Here is a 16837-nt window from a genome sequence, read left to right on the forward strand (position 1 = left end):
TGAAGCTGCTAAGTTTGCAGGTAATACTGTCATGCACTAATAGGTAACTAATACAAGTGGCAAAGATATGTTGAAATTAATATTTCAATATTTGAGTGCTCTTGGAAACTATCAGATTAAATAAAGGTCCAGGCAAAAGGATTACAGATATAACATACAGTAGTGATTCTCAAACTGGAGCACCAGAATCAGCCAGAGGGCTTGTTTGGTAAAACACAGACTGCTGGTCTCATCCCCAGAATTTCCGATTCAGTAGGTCTGGGTAGGGCCTAAAATTTGCATTTCTAACAAGTTGCCAGATGATCACTGGTGCACTTGTCTGGAATCCACACTTCGAGAGCCACTGATGTAGAAGCATTTGGTAGCGAAGTCTTGGTAAAACATTTCTGGTATACTTATCAGAAATAACCGGTAACTTCCAGTTTTATAAGTTAAATTGATTCCAGTCTTTCGTTTTCAAGGGAATTGAAGGAGGACCTAACGGAATTGTCAATTGAAAGATCATTTAGAATAATTTCTGATGAAGATCAGTATGTGGACACTTTGGCATGTAACACGGATGGACAAATCTATAAGGAAGTGTGCCGTTTCTATTACACACACACACACACACACACATACAGTATTCCATTCCTAAGGGTTTGTTTCAGTGAACAACGTACATTAGGGGAAGTTAAACTGCTGTTACAGATAGACTTAAAAAAGTTTCCTTGTATGAACTGCAAAAGGTTCACCAAAAAGACTGTGATTCGTACTTGGTTCTTATACCCTTTGTCTATGCTGGACATTACTTACACTTATGTCTTACTATGCCATTCCTTCCTTCTTTAATTTATTTATTCAAATATTATTTATTGAGCATTTATTATATACCAACACCAAGCCAGCTATTTAGAATTCAGTGAGGAACTATATCAGTAGTTTTCACATTTTTTAAAAACTAGACACCTATGGTTTGTCTCCCTCCCGATCCCAACTTGTTTTATTTATTCTTTTCCTACCCCCAAACCCTCTATGTTGCCTCTCAACTTCCTTATATCAGGGAGATCATATGATAATTGTCTTTCTCTGATTGACTTATTTTGCTAAGCATAATACCCTCTAGTTCCATCTATGTCATTGCAAATGGCAGGATTTAATTTCTTTTGATGGCTGCATAGTATTGCATTGTATATATATACACCACATAATCTCGCAAAACAAACTGAAGGTTGCCAGGCAGAGGGGGGTAGGGAGAGGGTGGTGGGGTTACGGACATTGGGGAAGGTATGTGCTATCATGAGTGCTGTGAAGTGTATAAACCTGGCGATTCACAGACCTATACCCCTGGGGCTAATAATACATTATATGTTAATAAAAAAATTAAAAAAAAAACAACAAAAAACTAGACACCTGTTATGTTAGCACTACCTTAAGTCAACATTTAATATTTTCTATCATATCATGGGATGTTGAAAAGGATGTAATCTCCAATATATTGTAAATTCTTACATTTTAAAATATAATTATTCCAATTTAACGATGGATTCTATATATGCTACCAATTTAATCACCACCATCACTAAACTTTCATCATTGATTATCACCAAACTATATAAGCTCTTCTTTCACAGACTTATGTCACTTTTTTTTTTATAGAGGGGAAGGAGGAGCAGAGGGAGAGGGAGAATCCTGAGCAAGCTCACACCCAGCACATAGCCTAACACAGGGCTCCATCTCAAGACCCTGAAATCATGTCTTGAACCAAAATCAAGAGTTGGGTAAGTGTAAGCAATTGACCACCCAGATGCTCTCATGTCATTCTTTCTTTAATCCCGAATCGTATTTCCATGTACACCCCCAAATGAGTTTTACGCTGATACAATCTATTTTTATGCTTTATCCTGCTTCTTTATCCTGCCTTTTAATCTTACTCTATTATACTTGTATACAATAAATTGTTTTAAATAATCTCCTTTGGCAATAAGGCTTTACATGTTAAACAACTATTCTATATTGAGTGATTACTAAATTAGTAGTTCACGCTTGATCAAAACAATGTGATGAAATAGCAAATCTGGTAGATATGTATTAAAATTAAGAAGTAAAAATTTATCAAAAAGGAAGCTGTCCATGATCCCTGGGTTGGCAGTGCTCTTGTTTTTCCATTAGTTCACTGTATGAAGGAGATAGGTTTTAATGTCAGTTTGAGTCCTAATTTTCAATTTTGAGTAAATGCAAAAATACACCGTGGGACAGACAGTGCTAGCTGTCCACCAAATTCATTTTCTTCTTCTCCCATGGTAATAAGATTGCTGGAGTAACATTGGCTAAACTATATTCCCCAGCATCCCTTGCTGTTGCTGTGCCCCATTATCAATACATCGTCACTCAGCTCAAATTCATCCTTTTTGTTTGCTCTGTGAAATGAACTTGGGCCCCACATGCATTCTTTATTTCCCAGGGGGCAGTGACACTTTGTAGAAAGTGCCGGAGTGACCCTGAAGGAGAAAGGGTTTTACTTCCTCGTTGCTGTGTGCGGGCTCCAGAGGTTATCCCAGCTTCTCTAGTACCTCGCTGATACTACTGATACACTTCATCACTGAATTCTAGATAGCTGGCTTGGTGTATGGTATGTAATAGGTGCTCAATAAATATTTGAATAAACAAGTTAAAGAAAAGAAAGAGGGAATGGCATATTGAGGTATAAGCATAAGTAATGTCCAGTGTAGCCAAAGGGTATAAGAACCAAGTATGAATCACAGTCTTTTTGGTGAACCTTTTGCAGTTCCTACAAATAATCTTAAAATATGCCTACTTTTTGCTTAAATGTCTATCTTGTAGGAATTTATCCAAAAGGCATAAAAGAACAAAGACTCTGATTACTGTATATACTTGTTCAATAGATCTTTTTTTTTTTTTAAGATTTTATTTATTTGACAGACAGAGATCACAAGTAGGCAGAGAGGCAGGAAAAGAGAGAGGGGGAAGTAGGCTCCCCGCTGAGCAGAGAGCACAGTTCGGGGCTCGATCCCAGGACCCTGGAATCACGACCTGAGCAGAAGGCAGAGGCTTAACCCACTGAGCCACCCAGGTGCCCCTAATAGATCTTTCTTAATCACCTACTCTGTCTTGGAGATAAAGTTCTTAGCAAAGTATACAGTTCCATGCTTTCATGGACTTTATAGCCTATTGGGAAAGATAATCAACTAATCTTGCAAATGAATGAATAATTAAGAATTGTGAGAAGTGCTATGGGAAAAAAGATAGTGTGGGACAAGTGGATAATGGGAGGTGAGAGCAAAGCTAGGAAGGCGAGGAAACTGAAATTACTCACTTACTTGTGAGAGCAGTTGATTGTTTTCCTCTGGGGTGACCTTTGAATTGAGATTTAAGCACTTATTGAGGTTAAGCTGGAGGGATGGTTTTGAAGGCAGTGTCACATTTCGGGTCCCGGGAATAGTTTGTGTCTGGCTGAAGCAGGAGGGGGTGAGGCAGGGTTGAAGCACCAGGAGGCCAGTGGGCTGGAACATCTACAATAAGAGAGAATGGGGCAAGATGGAGCCGAAGAGCTAAGCAAGGACCCACACTGTAAGGCCAAGTTAAGGACTTTGGTTTATTCCAAGAAATGACTACAAATATTCTTTTGAGGACTACTTCACATGATCTAAAATGCAGACTTCAGGTGTTCAGTTTGCCCAGTGCTGACAGATGGACACGTTAACAACCATGGGAACCAACATCTAGAGCATTTCTATCACCACAGCCCATTCTCCTTCTCCTCCCTCCTCCTCCTCCCCCACCCCTTCCTCCTCGTCCTCCTCTTCTTCTCCTCCTCCTCACCCACCCCTGCCCCTCCTCCTCTTCTTCTTCTCTTCCTCCTCCTCCTCCTTCTCCGCCGCCTTCTTTTTTTAATTACTGAGTAGTGTTTTGTTCTGTGGATACCACAACCTGTTTATGGGATCCTCCCTGGATGGACACTTGGGTTGCTTTTGGTGGCTCTTGTGAATGAGGCTTCTCTAATGTTCTCGCAGAGGTCTTTTGGTGAACACATATCCGTATCTCTCTGGGCTAAATACTCATGATTGGACTTGCTTGATCATCAGGTCGATGTCTGTTTACCTTCATAAGAAACCACCCATTTTCCAAAGGGGTCACCCCATTTACACACCCTCAGCACTGTATTTTCGCCAACATGTGGTGACATTAGGCTTTTTAAATTTTAGGTACTTCAGTGGTGTCAATGGGAAGTCTCAAGTGAGGGAGTGACTTGGGCTTAAAAATCATCACTCTGACTAGAGTAGGGAGAAGGGGTTGGGGGAGGTAAGGAAGGATGAAGTGAGGTGGGTTAGGTAGTGATGGCAATAGTCCAGTAAGAGGTGGTTGTGGTCAAGTTATGGCAATGATGGTGGGTGTGGATTTGAGAGATATCTGGGAGGTAAAATTAGTCAGAGTTGGTTGTTAATTGGGAACCCCAGAAAAACCTCCAGTTCTTGTTTTTGTATATTTGATTTTGGAGGATGGAGATCATTTGGCTTGGTTTTGGATATATATTTGTGGTGCCTTAATCCTTAGCAAAGGGACTGCTCAAAAATGTTATAGTACAAATGTACTATGAAATATGATGCAGGCGCTAAAAATGATACTGTAGGAAAAAGACTTCCTGATCTGGAAAGATATTCAAAATATATTGTTTAAAAAATAAGTTACAAAACTATGTTCACTGTATAGCATGACCTTTTTTTCATAATTAAATAATAGTACAGAGAAAAGGCATGTGGATGGGGCTCCTGGGTGGCTCAGTTGGTTAAGCAACCAGCTCTTGATTTTGGCTCAGGTCATGATCTCAGGGTCCTGGGATCCAGCTCCCTTTTGGGCTTCCCCCTAAGTGGGGAGTCTGCTAGAGGATCCTCTCTTTCTCTCCCTCTGCCCCACCCCACTGCCACTTGCATGCACACACACACACTCTCTCTCGCAAATAAATTAACTAATTAAAAAAAAAAAAAGAAAAGCCATGTGGAAGGATGTATGATAGAGGGTTAACTGTGATTTCTAGGTGGAGTTTTCAGAATAGTTTTAAATTGGGCTAAGGCTTTTTTTCTGTTTTTCTACAAAGAACATATGCTAATTGTGTAATATGAAGAAAGGTTATTTAAAAACACTTAACATTTCAAAAAAGGAAATTGAGGAGCACAGAACAAGAAAAGAGTCCCACAGGAATGGCAAAGATGGTGATGACAGCAATGTAATCTCTCTTCCTTGATCCCTGAATCGCTCACCTAATATCTCCTGGGCAGGGCACCTGGCAGGGATGCCCAGGGCTCTTTCAGACTTTGAGAGTCAGGGAATCCAAGGGCTAGTGAGAGAGTCTGAGCTGAACTCAAGCCCAGGATTCAGAATCCATGGAGCCTTGGCTGATCCCTGCCTAAAACCTTCTTTGGATCATTCAGCCGTGTCTCTCTCTCTCACTGTAGAAATGCACAAGTAATCCATGACCTCCATGTTGCTAATTCTTTCCTCACCCTACTGACAGGGTATCAGAAGCACCCGCCATATTGATTTCTCCTTTCTCCTGAAAATACTGTTCTGATCGTCCCTTCCTGACTAGCCACTTTCCCCCTTCTCTAATGGTTCTTCTCCGTTGCCTCAACCTCTTAATCTTGAAGTCCTCAGGGTTCAGTCCTGGGAACTCTTCTTTTTTCTATCTAGACATATTCCCTTAGTGATCTTACCAGCTTCAGCTCTAAATCCACACTGATGACTTCTTTGTCTCTATGGTCTGGGTCTCTCCCCTGAACTCCTGACTTGTATATCCAAATCAGTGTTCCCATTTGGATTTCTAATAGGCATCTCAACGTTAATGCATTCAAAACAGGAGGCCTGTTCTTCTCCCCCTCCCACCCCCAATCTCTCCTCCTCTATCTCAGTAAGTAGCTGTAAATGGCAGCTTTGCAACTTCCTTGTGCCCAGGCCAAAAAACCTTGGAGCCATAACAGATTCCTCTCTTTCTCTCACTCTACACATCTAAAACCTTGGCTCTACCTTAGAAATACAGCCAGACTATGGCCTCTTTGTGGCTTGGACCAAACCACGTGTCACCTCGCCTGCATTACTGTAGAGCCTATGATACAGGCTTGGGTTTCCTTCCCTGTTCCCTATAATATATTTTCAACTCTGCAGCCAGAAGGGTCCTTTCAAATACAGGTCAGATTATGTCCCTTGTCTCTCAAAACCTCTGACAGCTAAACATTAAGAGTCTTTCAAGAGCCTGCCTGTCCCTAGATAATAGAACCACAACTTCTTTCTGCCTTTCTCTCTGTGTGTGCCCCGCTGCATCTCGCTCCCTCTGTTCTGAGTCACAGGCCTTGCTATTCCTCAATATTCCTCAGTATTCAAAGTTCCAGGGCCTCACACTTGCTCTTCCCTTGGTCCACATGCTTTTCTTTCAGCGATCCATCCGGGTATTTTACTTTTTTCAAGTCTTTATCCAGCCGTGAGGTCTTCCCTGACATCCCTGCTTAGAATCACAACCCCCACACCTCACCGTTCACTATTTCCCTTCCCTGCTTTATTTTCGCCGCGGTACTGAACACCATCTAAAGAACACCATCACTATGTGTGTCATGTGGTTTTTACCCCCTTCTCCAGAGGTAAGATCCCTGAGAGCAAGAGACTTGCACCTCTTTTTGTCCTCCCACCACTGATCGCAGAGCTGTGCCTGGCATAGCACAGGCACAATTTACTGGATGAGTAATAGTTACAACTTGTATTCTAGTTTCACATAGAAAACCATTTTTCCCACTAGCCTGTGAGCTGTTTAAGGGGAGGGTGGGTTTCCCTGTGTGACCCCCACGCCCGCCTCGAAGCATCTATTGCACTGTCTTATACAAAAGAGATGCTTGATAAATGTTGGTTAACGGAACGACGGAAGCAAAGAATCACCCACCTTAAGTATGGAGACCGAACAACCAAGGTCATCCAGGAGAGCCCTGCTAATGCGGGAAGTGGGCGTCGCCACCCCACATCCCTGCTCTGCTTTGCCTAAGCCCACCGGCGTTCCCGTCTCTGCCAACAGCTCCCAGCACACGGACCCCCGGGCCTACCCTCTGCTCTTCCTGGTGGGAAGTACCTCGAGGGGAAATCCCCGCCCTCCTCAGCCTCTGGTCAGTGTGGTCCGAAGATGGCGGCGTCAGTAGAGCAGCCGTGAGCTAGCGACTATACCGTTTATGGTATACTAAGGTACATACTAAGGTACCATACTAAGGTACTATACTAAGGTACTACCGTGCCACGAACAGGGTTTTATTTGAAAAAGGCTATCCGAGGTCATTTATCTTCAGCATCCAGCAGTGCCTGGCTTCTAGCAGGTGCCCCACAGAGGCATGGGAAATGAACAAGCACATACCTTTAATGGTGGGACTCAGCAATATTCAGAGCTTCCTCAGAAGTAATGACTTGAGAATGTTTTTAACTGTTAAACCTTTGCACGCATGTGTACACACACACACACACACACCTTGAACTCCCGAAGGAACTTCTCTCTCCCATACCTCCTAAGAGATCCAGAAGCATCGGCTTGTCAATGCCCTCGCTGACCTGGGAGGTAGGGTCAGGATGGCTCTGAGATCATCGAGTTAATCCGGTCAGTCCCAGAGCTGGGGCCAGAATCCCCGTGTCTAGTCCTCTCCCCACAGCAGCCACAGTGAACATTCCAAGAAAGTACTTTGGGAGGCTTAACAGCCGTATTTTCAGATTCGATTTCAACAGAGTGTTACCATTTAAGAAAGCCTGCCAAAAAGATAATGGGGACGAAAAAGTGCTCTGTAAACTGTTAAGTGCCATTCAAAGGTGAGCTCTCTGAGGTTCACTGCCAAGGTCAACAAACAAGGCTTGGGTATGGATTCAGGTCTTAAACTGGAGGAGCAGAAGAAAGGCTGATGGCTCAAGGACCAGCGTCTGGGACATCAGTGTATTTGCCGGGATCAGGACCCAGCGTCTGGTCTGACCACCACTCTCACTCCCACCACCTACTTTAAGTACAGCGCATTTATGCTAAATAAAATCAATGCTTACATAAATATATGTGCTGAAACTGATGCTTTTCTGGCCTTTTCTGAACCCTTTTGCTTGTGTTCCAGAGGCCACACATGGAGCTCCAGCCACCTACACCACCGGGCAATGGATTGTCTAAGGTGTCCAACCATCTGGGTACATGAGTGTTTTTCTTCCACATTCGTCTACGTTTGTCCCAGCTGCGTTAGAATTTAGATTCTGCACATACCCGGGCTCTCATGACCGCATTCTTTTGCCCTCACACTACCTCTTTGTCATCTAACAACTGAGTAAGCATTGTCTGCCTGGCTTGGCTCACGAAAGGGGACCTCGATGAAGAGTAAACTTCACATTTTCTGGGCTTCCTTATCCTAGCGCCCAACACTAGAAGGGCGGCCCAGTGTTTGGTGACCTCCGGCATTAGGTTAACGATCTGGGTCCAGGCCCGGGTTGGATAATGAGCCCGTGAATAATGGGGAACTGATTGTCACAGACTCAATCACGGTGAAGCTGAGAGGCAGAGCTCGTTTTGTCCTGGGCTCCCCTGACTTGTCCCCAGGCATCTCCTCTTAATCTGTCGAAGCTAATGTGTTTATGTGGCAGGCATTCAGGCCCCACAAGCTCCGATTCGAGCCGCTATGCACGGATTCAGTCTCAGATGTTTGTACACTTACGGGCTTGTAAAACAGTGAAAGAAAGACAGTAGATAAATTTACAGAAAGCCTTCTGTTAAGAGGCCTGGAAAAAGGTTCTACTTATTTCTCTCCTGTAATGGGAGTCTTGAAAAGCCCAAAGGAAGGTGCAGAAAAGCGTGAAAGAGTAACACGGCACCCAGCCAATATTTCCTTCCACCACGCCCCCACCCCCAACAATACATGCCCACGAGGAGACACCCCAGGAAGAAAAAGTCCTTCTGCTGCATGGCCAGGAAAGAAACAGGCCAAGACTTCCCCAAGTCTTTGTTGTCATTCTCAAGGAACAGCCTGATATTGGTAAAAATTTTACTTGTTGAGATCAAAGCTTGTTGGGGGAAAATTAGTAATGAAGAATTCCTTAGGTGCCTCTTGGTTTTGTAAGTATGTATCTGAGGGGCTGAGCTCCAATCACTCTGGGACTCACAGTTCTAGCCTAGTTAGTAATCTTTCACAAAATCCAGGGTCCAAACGGGAGCTAGGCTTTGGCAAATGGTTACAAATTTTGAGCAGGTAGGTGGGCACAAGGGGATGGGGTGGTCTCAGCTCACCACTGGCTGGGGAGATGACCTCTCTACCTCCTCATGCTTCAGATCCCAATTTTTCACCAGAGTTTGAGAGGTGAGGCCAAAGAGCACAGGGCACTTCTATTTCCAGCTTCCTGTAATTAGTCTCAACTCCAGTCCACTGGTAAGGTTAAATAATATTTAAGGTTAATTAAGGTTAAGGGAGAAGATCAGAGAGAATGAGAGAGAGAGAAAGCCAGGTGGCTTCTGCTTGCTTTCCAGTGCGACCACAGAGGGCAAGAAAGAGGCAGGTTTCAGGCACTTGGTAAACTGAAAGCAAACTTCTTTATTGTACACAGTACAGAATATAACGCAGCTTGGCAGGATTGCATACGGCCCTGCGCGGGGGAAAGTATTTCAAATCAACTGGCAGGTTAAAGCCTTTCTGCACTGTAGACTTTCCACACTCTGGAAAAGAAGCAAAAATAAAACAAAACAAAAGAAATTAAAAAAAAAAAACCCAAAACCATCCGGGAGGTGCATGAGTCCAATGGGAATGCAACGGTGATACGCCATCCTGTGTCCCGTGACAGCACAGGCCCGGTGGTTACAGCGTGGGGTGGGGGGCGGGGAGGAGAGCTCAGGCTACAGAGGGTTAGTTTCATTCTTGCTAAGACAGCGTAAATCCATCAAGAAAAGAAAACCCAAACCAGGAGAAGGAAGAAAAAAACCAAATCCTATACAGCATTTACAACAAATAAATCTCTAGCCAGCTGGGGGTGAGATATGCATCTATATATAGACTATGTGTAGGTTAGAGAGCTATAAATATGGTTGGGGAAGAGTCCTTTGATTAGAGTACAATGCTAATTAAGGCCCAAGCTAGAGGTTCAATACCTTGGCGGGCTAATTAGCTTCCAATAGGGGGGAACCTCACGTGTTCATAGCTGTAAAACGCGCCCCTTCTCCCTAGTGAACCTCTTTGCGAACGTGCTGCTGCTGGTCAGAAGGGGGACTCGTGGAGATGGATGCGCACCCTGTTCAGAGGCAACAACGGAAAGCATGTTTCTTCCCCTCACCGGGTCAGCACTGTCTGGTGCAGGTGCAGACCAGGGGTCATTATCAACGTGCTAAGTGCCGCGGGGGGCGGGAGGTGGGGAGCAAGGGATCCTATCAGCGGAGCAGGCAGCAAGGCACTACCACTTACTTCCTAAGAACTTCTCCTCTACTCTGAGGCCGACTTGCACATCGCTTTAGCTGGGTGGTGGAAAACTTTTCCAATATCATACAGCATCTGGAGTAAACTTTTTTTTTTTTTTTGATAAGGTAAAGGGAAACTAAACTGCTAGCATTGTTTTACCTGTCAGTGTCACACGTACATCTCAAACCCTATTGAATCCTATGCAGGGTTTAAAGTCCAAGAATTAAAGAAAAAAAAAAAAAAGAAAACGAACTGATGAAATGGAAATTGTCATCGGTCATGCCTGGGGAGACAGCAGACAGCCCCAGGGTTCCCACCGGGTGGCCAGGTGTCAAATGGACATGACGCGCATTATGTACATATGCTTTCCAGAGAGGGTGTGTTAGAGGACACGGGGAACTATACACATGGAATCTAAGCGGTGTGTCCAGGCTGCCCTGCACACCTCAAAAGTGTACAACTCAGGTGCAAATGTTCCGTCAGGCTGTCTGGTGCAGAAAGCACAAAGCAGGCAATGGGGTCGGCTTGTGCGCGGCTAAGGGGGCGCCCCCAGCAAAGCCCCTTTCAAGCTGCAGCGTCTTCATCAGTCGGCACCGCCGTGCTAAGGACGCAGTGCACAGTTACCAAAAGGTTTGTTTTTTTTTTTTTGCTTTAAATACCAAAACTACAAAAATCAGTTTATAAACTGTTTTCCCAAAACAACCACCAAAACAAAACGATCCCCCGAATCGAAGCAAAACAAAATACTGTCAAAAGTGTAAGTCACCCTTCTACAATGAAAGCCGTCCACACACAGCCGTGTGACTGGGGAGAGAAAGGGGGCTTGTTCTACGTGGTAACCACATGGCTAGAAGGTTCCCAAGAGGAGCGACGGTTTATTATTTGAGAACCACGGAGTGGGTAACAGCTGTTCTGACTTTCACCCCCTTCTTTCTAGACCCAGGGGGAAACTTTTCAGCTTGAGCTTGAAGAGCTCTCCGAATTTTAAGATCTACGTTTAACCCTTCATGGGCTGAGCTGCCCCAGCTTCTTCGCCGAACGTTCTATGGGTTTGTCATTTCTTTGTCAATAAATTGTGCAAATCAGAGCCCTTCGATGTAAAGGCAATTAGTAGTCCATGACCAATGCAGATTGTCACACACTCTGTCCCGGTTTGTGGGCACTAACCTGAACAAGGTATTGCTTTGCAGATATTGTCCGTGGGAAGGCGGCTCCTTTGCAATCTCTTCCCAGAAACCTTGTCAGGATCAGAGCTGAGGCACCAGCCTTTTGGTGGTTTTTCGGTCCCTTCCCTGTTCCCACTCCCCAGCCAAGGTATCTGTCGTTAAGGGTGCCAATCCAGAGACAGCTTGGGTTCTCCAGATAATACTCAAAGGGCAAGCTTTAGGAACAGCCAAAAACACACACAAAACCACTGCCCTCGTTTGCCTGAATGGGAACTGCTAGCTCTAGGGTTCGGCCGCTCAGCCACTCAGAAACTTAGTAAGCAAAGCCCTCAGCATAGGGGAGGCTGCCGCAGCGATCCATGTCCAGGAGGTAAGCTGGGTTGTCTTCAAAGTGGGTCAGCGGCAGGGTATCTTCCTCGTTGAGGTGACACTCAGACTCTGCTTTCAGGAACGGACGCTGGTTGTCGGGGAAGGCCATGGAGAAAAGGGCATCCGGGTCACAGACAAATTTATAGACGTATCGCTCCCCGGCCACCTGAGAGAGAAAGCATACCTTCTCAGGCCCAGCTGACACAGGGCACGGGGCTGCAGGGGTGGGGGGAGGAAACCCAGGGAAGGGAAGAATGGTGAGATATTCATATGTCAACAAGTTCTCAAGGAGCCAGGGACCAAAGGATGCTCATTAGTAGCTGATGGCCCAAACCATTCTGATTTATTTTGAGAAATCTGGGAGACCTCTTATGTGCCAAGTGTTTTGTTGACACCACCGTTCAGCAGCGGTGTCATGTGACTGACTGAAAGACACCCCAATTTCAAATTCACGAGGGATAGGCTCACCTTTTTTTGTTTGTTTATTTATGTTCTTTTAGAGGAAAATTCTCACTGTGTTATATTCACAGGTGAGAAAGAAAGGTTATACCGAGGTTGGTGCTTGGTGTTATAAGGAAGATTGAAAAATGAAAAGCAGAAGTCAGGCCATGTTTTCAGTTACCTCCAAAGTTCACAGTCTTCACGGTACAGCTTTGTTATTTCAAAGGGCTAGGAATTTGATCAGTAGAGCCTATGCGGAAATTTGAATGTGTTCCAAAGCCAAACAGAACTGCTTTTTGGCTTACCTATGGTTTTAAATTTTGCATTCCATGGTTCTGCTACATCGAAGAACTGCTAACTACCTTTTTATGAATTTTATGCATTATCTTATTATTAGAACCAAAGGTCTCGATTCAAAGGCCTCACGATGTAGCTGATGAGCCATCCAGGTCCATGGGATCAGCCATTCTCTGTTGGTTGGTTAGCATCAGTGCAAGAGGACCTCCACCATTGAAAATCAAGCCTGATAGTGTGCTTGGCTTGGGTAATGCAAAGGGGCAAGGGAAGGCCACTGAAATTACTGATAAAATGAACATGTTTAAGCTAAAAAATTCAAAAGGTCGAGTCTTACCCTGCCCTTTGGTCATTATGTTGTGATTCTAGAATCTCTTTTCAATTGCAGAAATATGGCTTTGCTTCCAAATCTTGGGTTTAAAAAAGTCTGTTGCTATGGTGGCAGCTTAGAGAGGAAACGGTAGAATTCTCCTAATAGGTCCGAAAGCTTATTTTATGGTGACATGTCTGTCTAGTCACCAGAACACGGCTGTCTGCACCAATGTTCTTTGGAACTCAAGCACTAGGAATTAGGGGATGTGTGAGCGAAACTGAACAAGCAGCATCTTCACCAAAACAAGATGTAAGGGTAGCAGATATACCCAATCAACCCTATTTAGTTTTTTTAAGTTACAGGCTTAACGCTAAATCTCTTGATGGCCCACCCCGAAAGCCAGTACATATATGCAGCAGAGTGAGGTAGAAAGGCAGAGTGGAAATAATATGAGATCAGGGGCCAGGAATGGATGGCTTCCCATCCTCGTTCAGTCACTAATGAGCCTTAACCTCTGTGCACCTCAATTTTCCCTTTCAAAAGCTGAGAGTATGGGACCCCAGGTTTTCTATATCTCTCCCCATGCGGGCATCCTATCATTCACCCTTAATTAGTTCTCTTTCACTCATGGGTCATGTCATAAATATAACAATTCCTTACATGGCATAGCACAGTATTATCTCTGGGACATTTTCACATATATTACCCTGTGAAGTTACAGTAGGGTTTTTTTTTATTGTTTTGTTTGCTTATTTGTTTTGTTTTTTGGGAAAGAGAGGCTTTGGCAGGTCAATCTAAAGCATCCAACTAATAAATGGGAGTGTTAGGATTGGAAGCCATCCAAGCCTCATTCTTGTGCCTCCTGGTACTCTTTGCCTGTTTTGTCCTCAGAAATGAAGTTCTCTTCCACTTCCTGAAACAACTGAGGACCTAGTCCCAGGGACAACTCACTGTTGGTAGTTTAAGTTATTGTGTCTTGGTCACATTCCCTCAGATTGGATCTGGAGTTGGGAATAGCAAAGGAATAATAGCTCTTCTTCCTGAATTTTAGGATTCCACCTGATAGTATTAACATTAAAAGGGGAGTGTGTGTGTAGGTGTGTGTGTGTGTGTGTGTGTGTGTGTGTGAGAGAGGTTTGGGGGAAAATGGAAAGTGATTGCGAATGGGTTTGGGGTTTCTTTCTGGGGTGATAAAATCTTCTAAAATTGATTGTGGTGATGATTGCACAACTCTGTGAATATATTTTAAAAACCACTGAATTGTATACTTTACAGAAAGGGGAAGTCGAGAGACTGCCCATTTAGACTGTCTATCAACTCTGTGCCAAGACTATAGTCAAACCCTCAGCGCTGCCCCAGAGGAGCTCACAGTACAGTACAGAGAGAAGGACCATGATGGAGAGGTGCGCGGGGGCTACTGGGGGCAAGAAAGGAGACCTAGTCTCAGGACTTCAGATTCTTGGGAGTGATGAGGTGATGATCGGCTGGCCAGGTAATGAAGGCATTAGGAATGTTCTAGTTCTTAAATAGAATGACAGTTTAATTGTTTTTTTTTTTCCCCACTTTCTGATATGCTTGATGACTTCCATGCACGTGGTGTATATTCTTTGGTAAACAAATACTACATGAATTAAGAGAAGATGGCCATGCTAGTGAAAGCAGTCAAGCGTGGGTGAGGAAACAGGAGTTGGTGATAGTACCCAGACCAGCAATAGCCTTAGAGTCTGTATGAAACACTATAAAGTCTATAAGACTTTATCTTTATCTTCACCTTTCTTCTCTATCGAGAGGCCCATGGCAAACTGTTTAATACTTTTGAAGGTGGTGAGAGGAACCTGGGGTCCCATTACCACCTGCCTATGAAAGAGGTAAGCCTGGCTTCAGCACAGACAGGTTTTCAGCAGCCATGGCCGTACACTTCTGCCACTGCATCTTACTGGCTACCCACCACAGATGGCCTAAATGTGTAAATGTTAGAATCTGGGTAAGAGCGTGGCATAAAATACAGTGGCTAAGAAAGATGAACCAATGATTAACCATTCCCATCTTCTTCCTATCCATGGAATTTTCAGATCGTGGTCCCTTTCCACCCATCCCAATGAGGATTTTTGTACCGGCTTCCTCAAAATATGCCTTAGCCTTCATTCTGCAAAGAGTGACCTGGTACTAGTTGATTCTGCTGCCATTCTATAAACCTTGTGTTTTTTGTTTTGTTTTGTTGTTGTTTTTTACATTTGAGTTCTAGTTTTTTCTATAGGTTCTTAAAGAGAAATAGGATTTCCTTACTCCTCTAACACTATTGAGACTATGAAACCAAGAGATTTAGAGGTCTGGGTATTTTGACAACTAAAGACTTCAGCTCAGATCTTATGGGAGTGGAGGCCTTCAAACTGATTCCTCCATGTACTCCTTTACAGATGTAACTGTTGGCCTATGTTTCTGGACATTTTGGTAATTAGAGGCAGTTTAAGTAAAGCTGGGGGGCCTAATTTTCCTGTAGTGTGTTCCATGTGCAACCTCTGGTGTTCGCGTACCCAAGAGCATTAGAAATACTCTTTACATCTCATTTCACTCTTAAGTTCTTTCTCCCAAGTTTTTTCCTACCACAGAATCGCTTATGAGGCGAACATTTTCTCCCAGCCATTACACACAGTCGTATTACAGAAGCCCTTGACATGTTTGAAAGTGGTCAGAGTGGTCTAGATGCCTCTCGTAACTGCTCACCTTCTGCATGATGCCCTTTTCGTAGTAATAGCGTAGAGAACGGCTGAGCTTGTCATAGTTCATGGCTGGCCGGTTCTTTTGGATACCCCAGCGCCGAGCAACCTAAAGAGACAGGGAAGTAGAGAGCAATGGAAACTCGTTCCTTGGGCCTAGTGGTATTCTCCAAATCCCGGGAGCGCCAGTTCTGAGACTTGACTGCTTTGGCCAATGGTCCGCTTCCCTGACCTGGAAGCAAAAATACTTAATTCCCTCAAGACCCAATATTCAACAAAGGTGATGAGTCAGTCACAACTGCTAAGAGAGGTGAGATCCAGGGGTGGAAGGATCCTAGCACTTTAAGATTACAGAGGGCTTGGCTAATGGCCCAGAGGAAGCAGGCTCTCTACTGTTTCTCCACATATGAATTATTGACCAATACCCATAGACCATTAACATGTTGCCATTAAGTGCTATGGTTTCTGTAGCAGTCAATAAGGAATAATTAGAATGGTCATTCCTGAAACATTAGAAACACACTAGTGAGTTGCTAATGGGCCAGCAGAGCAAAAGTTCAATTCTAATAAGATTGGCGAGGGGCTGGGAGCTGTTTACTTACTGCAGCTCATGGAGTAAGGGGGAACCAGATCATTCCAGCCCACTGCCATCCAATCCCCTGCTCCCAGAAGACTTGCAGAATGGACATTAAAACATGCAGCACCATTATCCACTTAATGAAAAATTAACAGGGCTTCCCAAACAGTTCTGAAGTGCATTATATCCAACCCAGTCCACCTGAGGTGCAGTGATGGGGAGATGTAATTGGAGTTTTAGGCAAAGATGCCTGATAGCAAGAAAACTTCCTAGTAGAGTTTACTCAATTGTCAGGACAGCCAAGCAATTTCTGTTCTCAAAAATCCCAATGTCCAAATCCTACTTGTGAGGATGACCATCAATATAGGAGAAGAGTAACTTTAGAAATGGGAGTCTTCTCAGAGGTCTTTAAATGTATGGAAACCAGGGGTCATGTTTTGAATATTTGAGGTCACTTTTGGAAACTTAAGAAAAAACAAAAACAAAATAACTATATTCCTTTGATCTTTAAAAAAACAGATGTTACACAT

At 44.0% G+C, this 16837-nt stretch overlaps 1 protein-coding gene across 1 annotated transcript in view; it reads right to left on the minus strand.

Moving 5' to 3' along the window:
* Positions 1–9555: 9555 nt before the first annotated feature.
* The window catches only part of ETV5 (ETS variant transcription factor 5), a 59129-nt gene continuing 51847 nt past the window's right edge, over positions 9556–16837 (minus strand). Inside the window, exons 12-13 of the mRNA XM_047732316.1 lie at positions 15738–15839; positions 9556–12131 (exon numbers count right to left, since the gene is read on the minus strand). Coding sequence (XP_047588272.1) covers positions 11910–12131; positions 15738–15839 — 324 coding nt within the window. The 3' untranslated portion in view covers positions 9556–11909. The remainder of the gene's footprint in view (positions 12132–15737; positions 15840–16837) is intronic.

Source organism: Lutra lutra, chromosome 1 (genome assembly GCF_902655055.1).
Source record: "Lutra lutra chromosome 1, mLutLut1.2, whole genome shotgun sequence".
Taxonomy (NCBI): domain Eukaryota; kingdom Metazoa; phylum Chordata; class Mammalia; order Carnivora; family Mustelidae; genus Lutra; species Lutra lutra.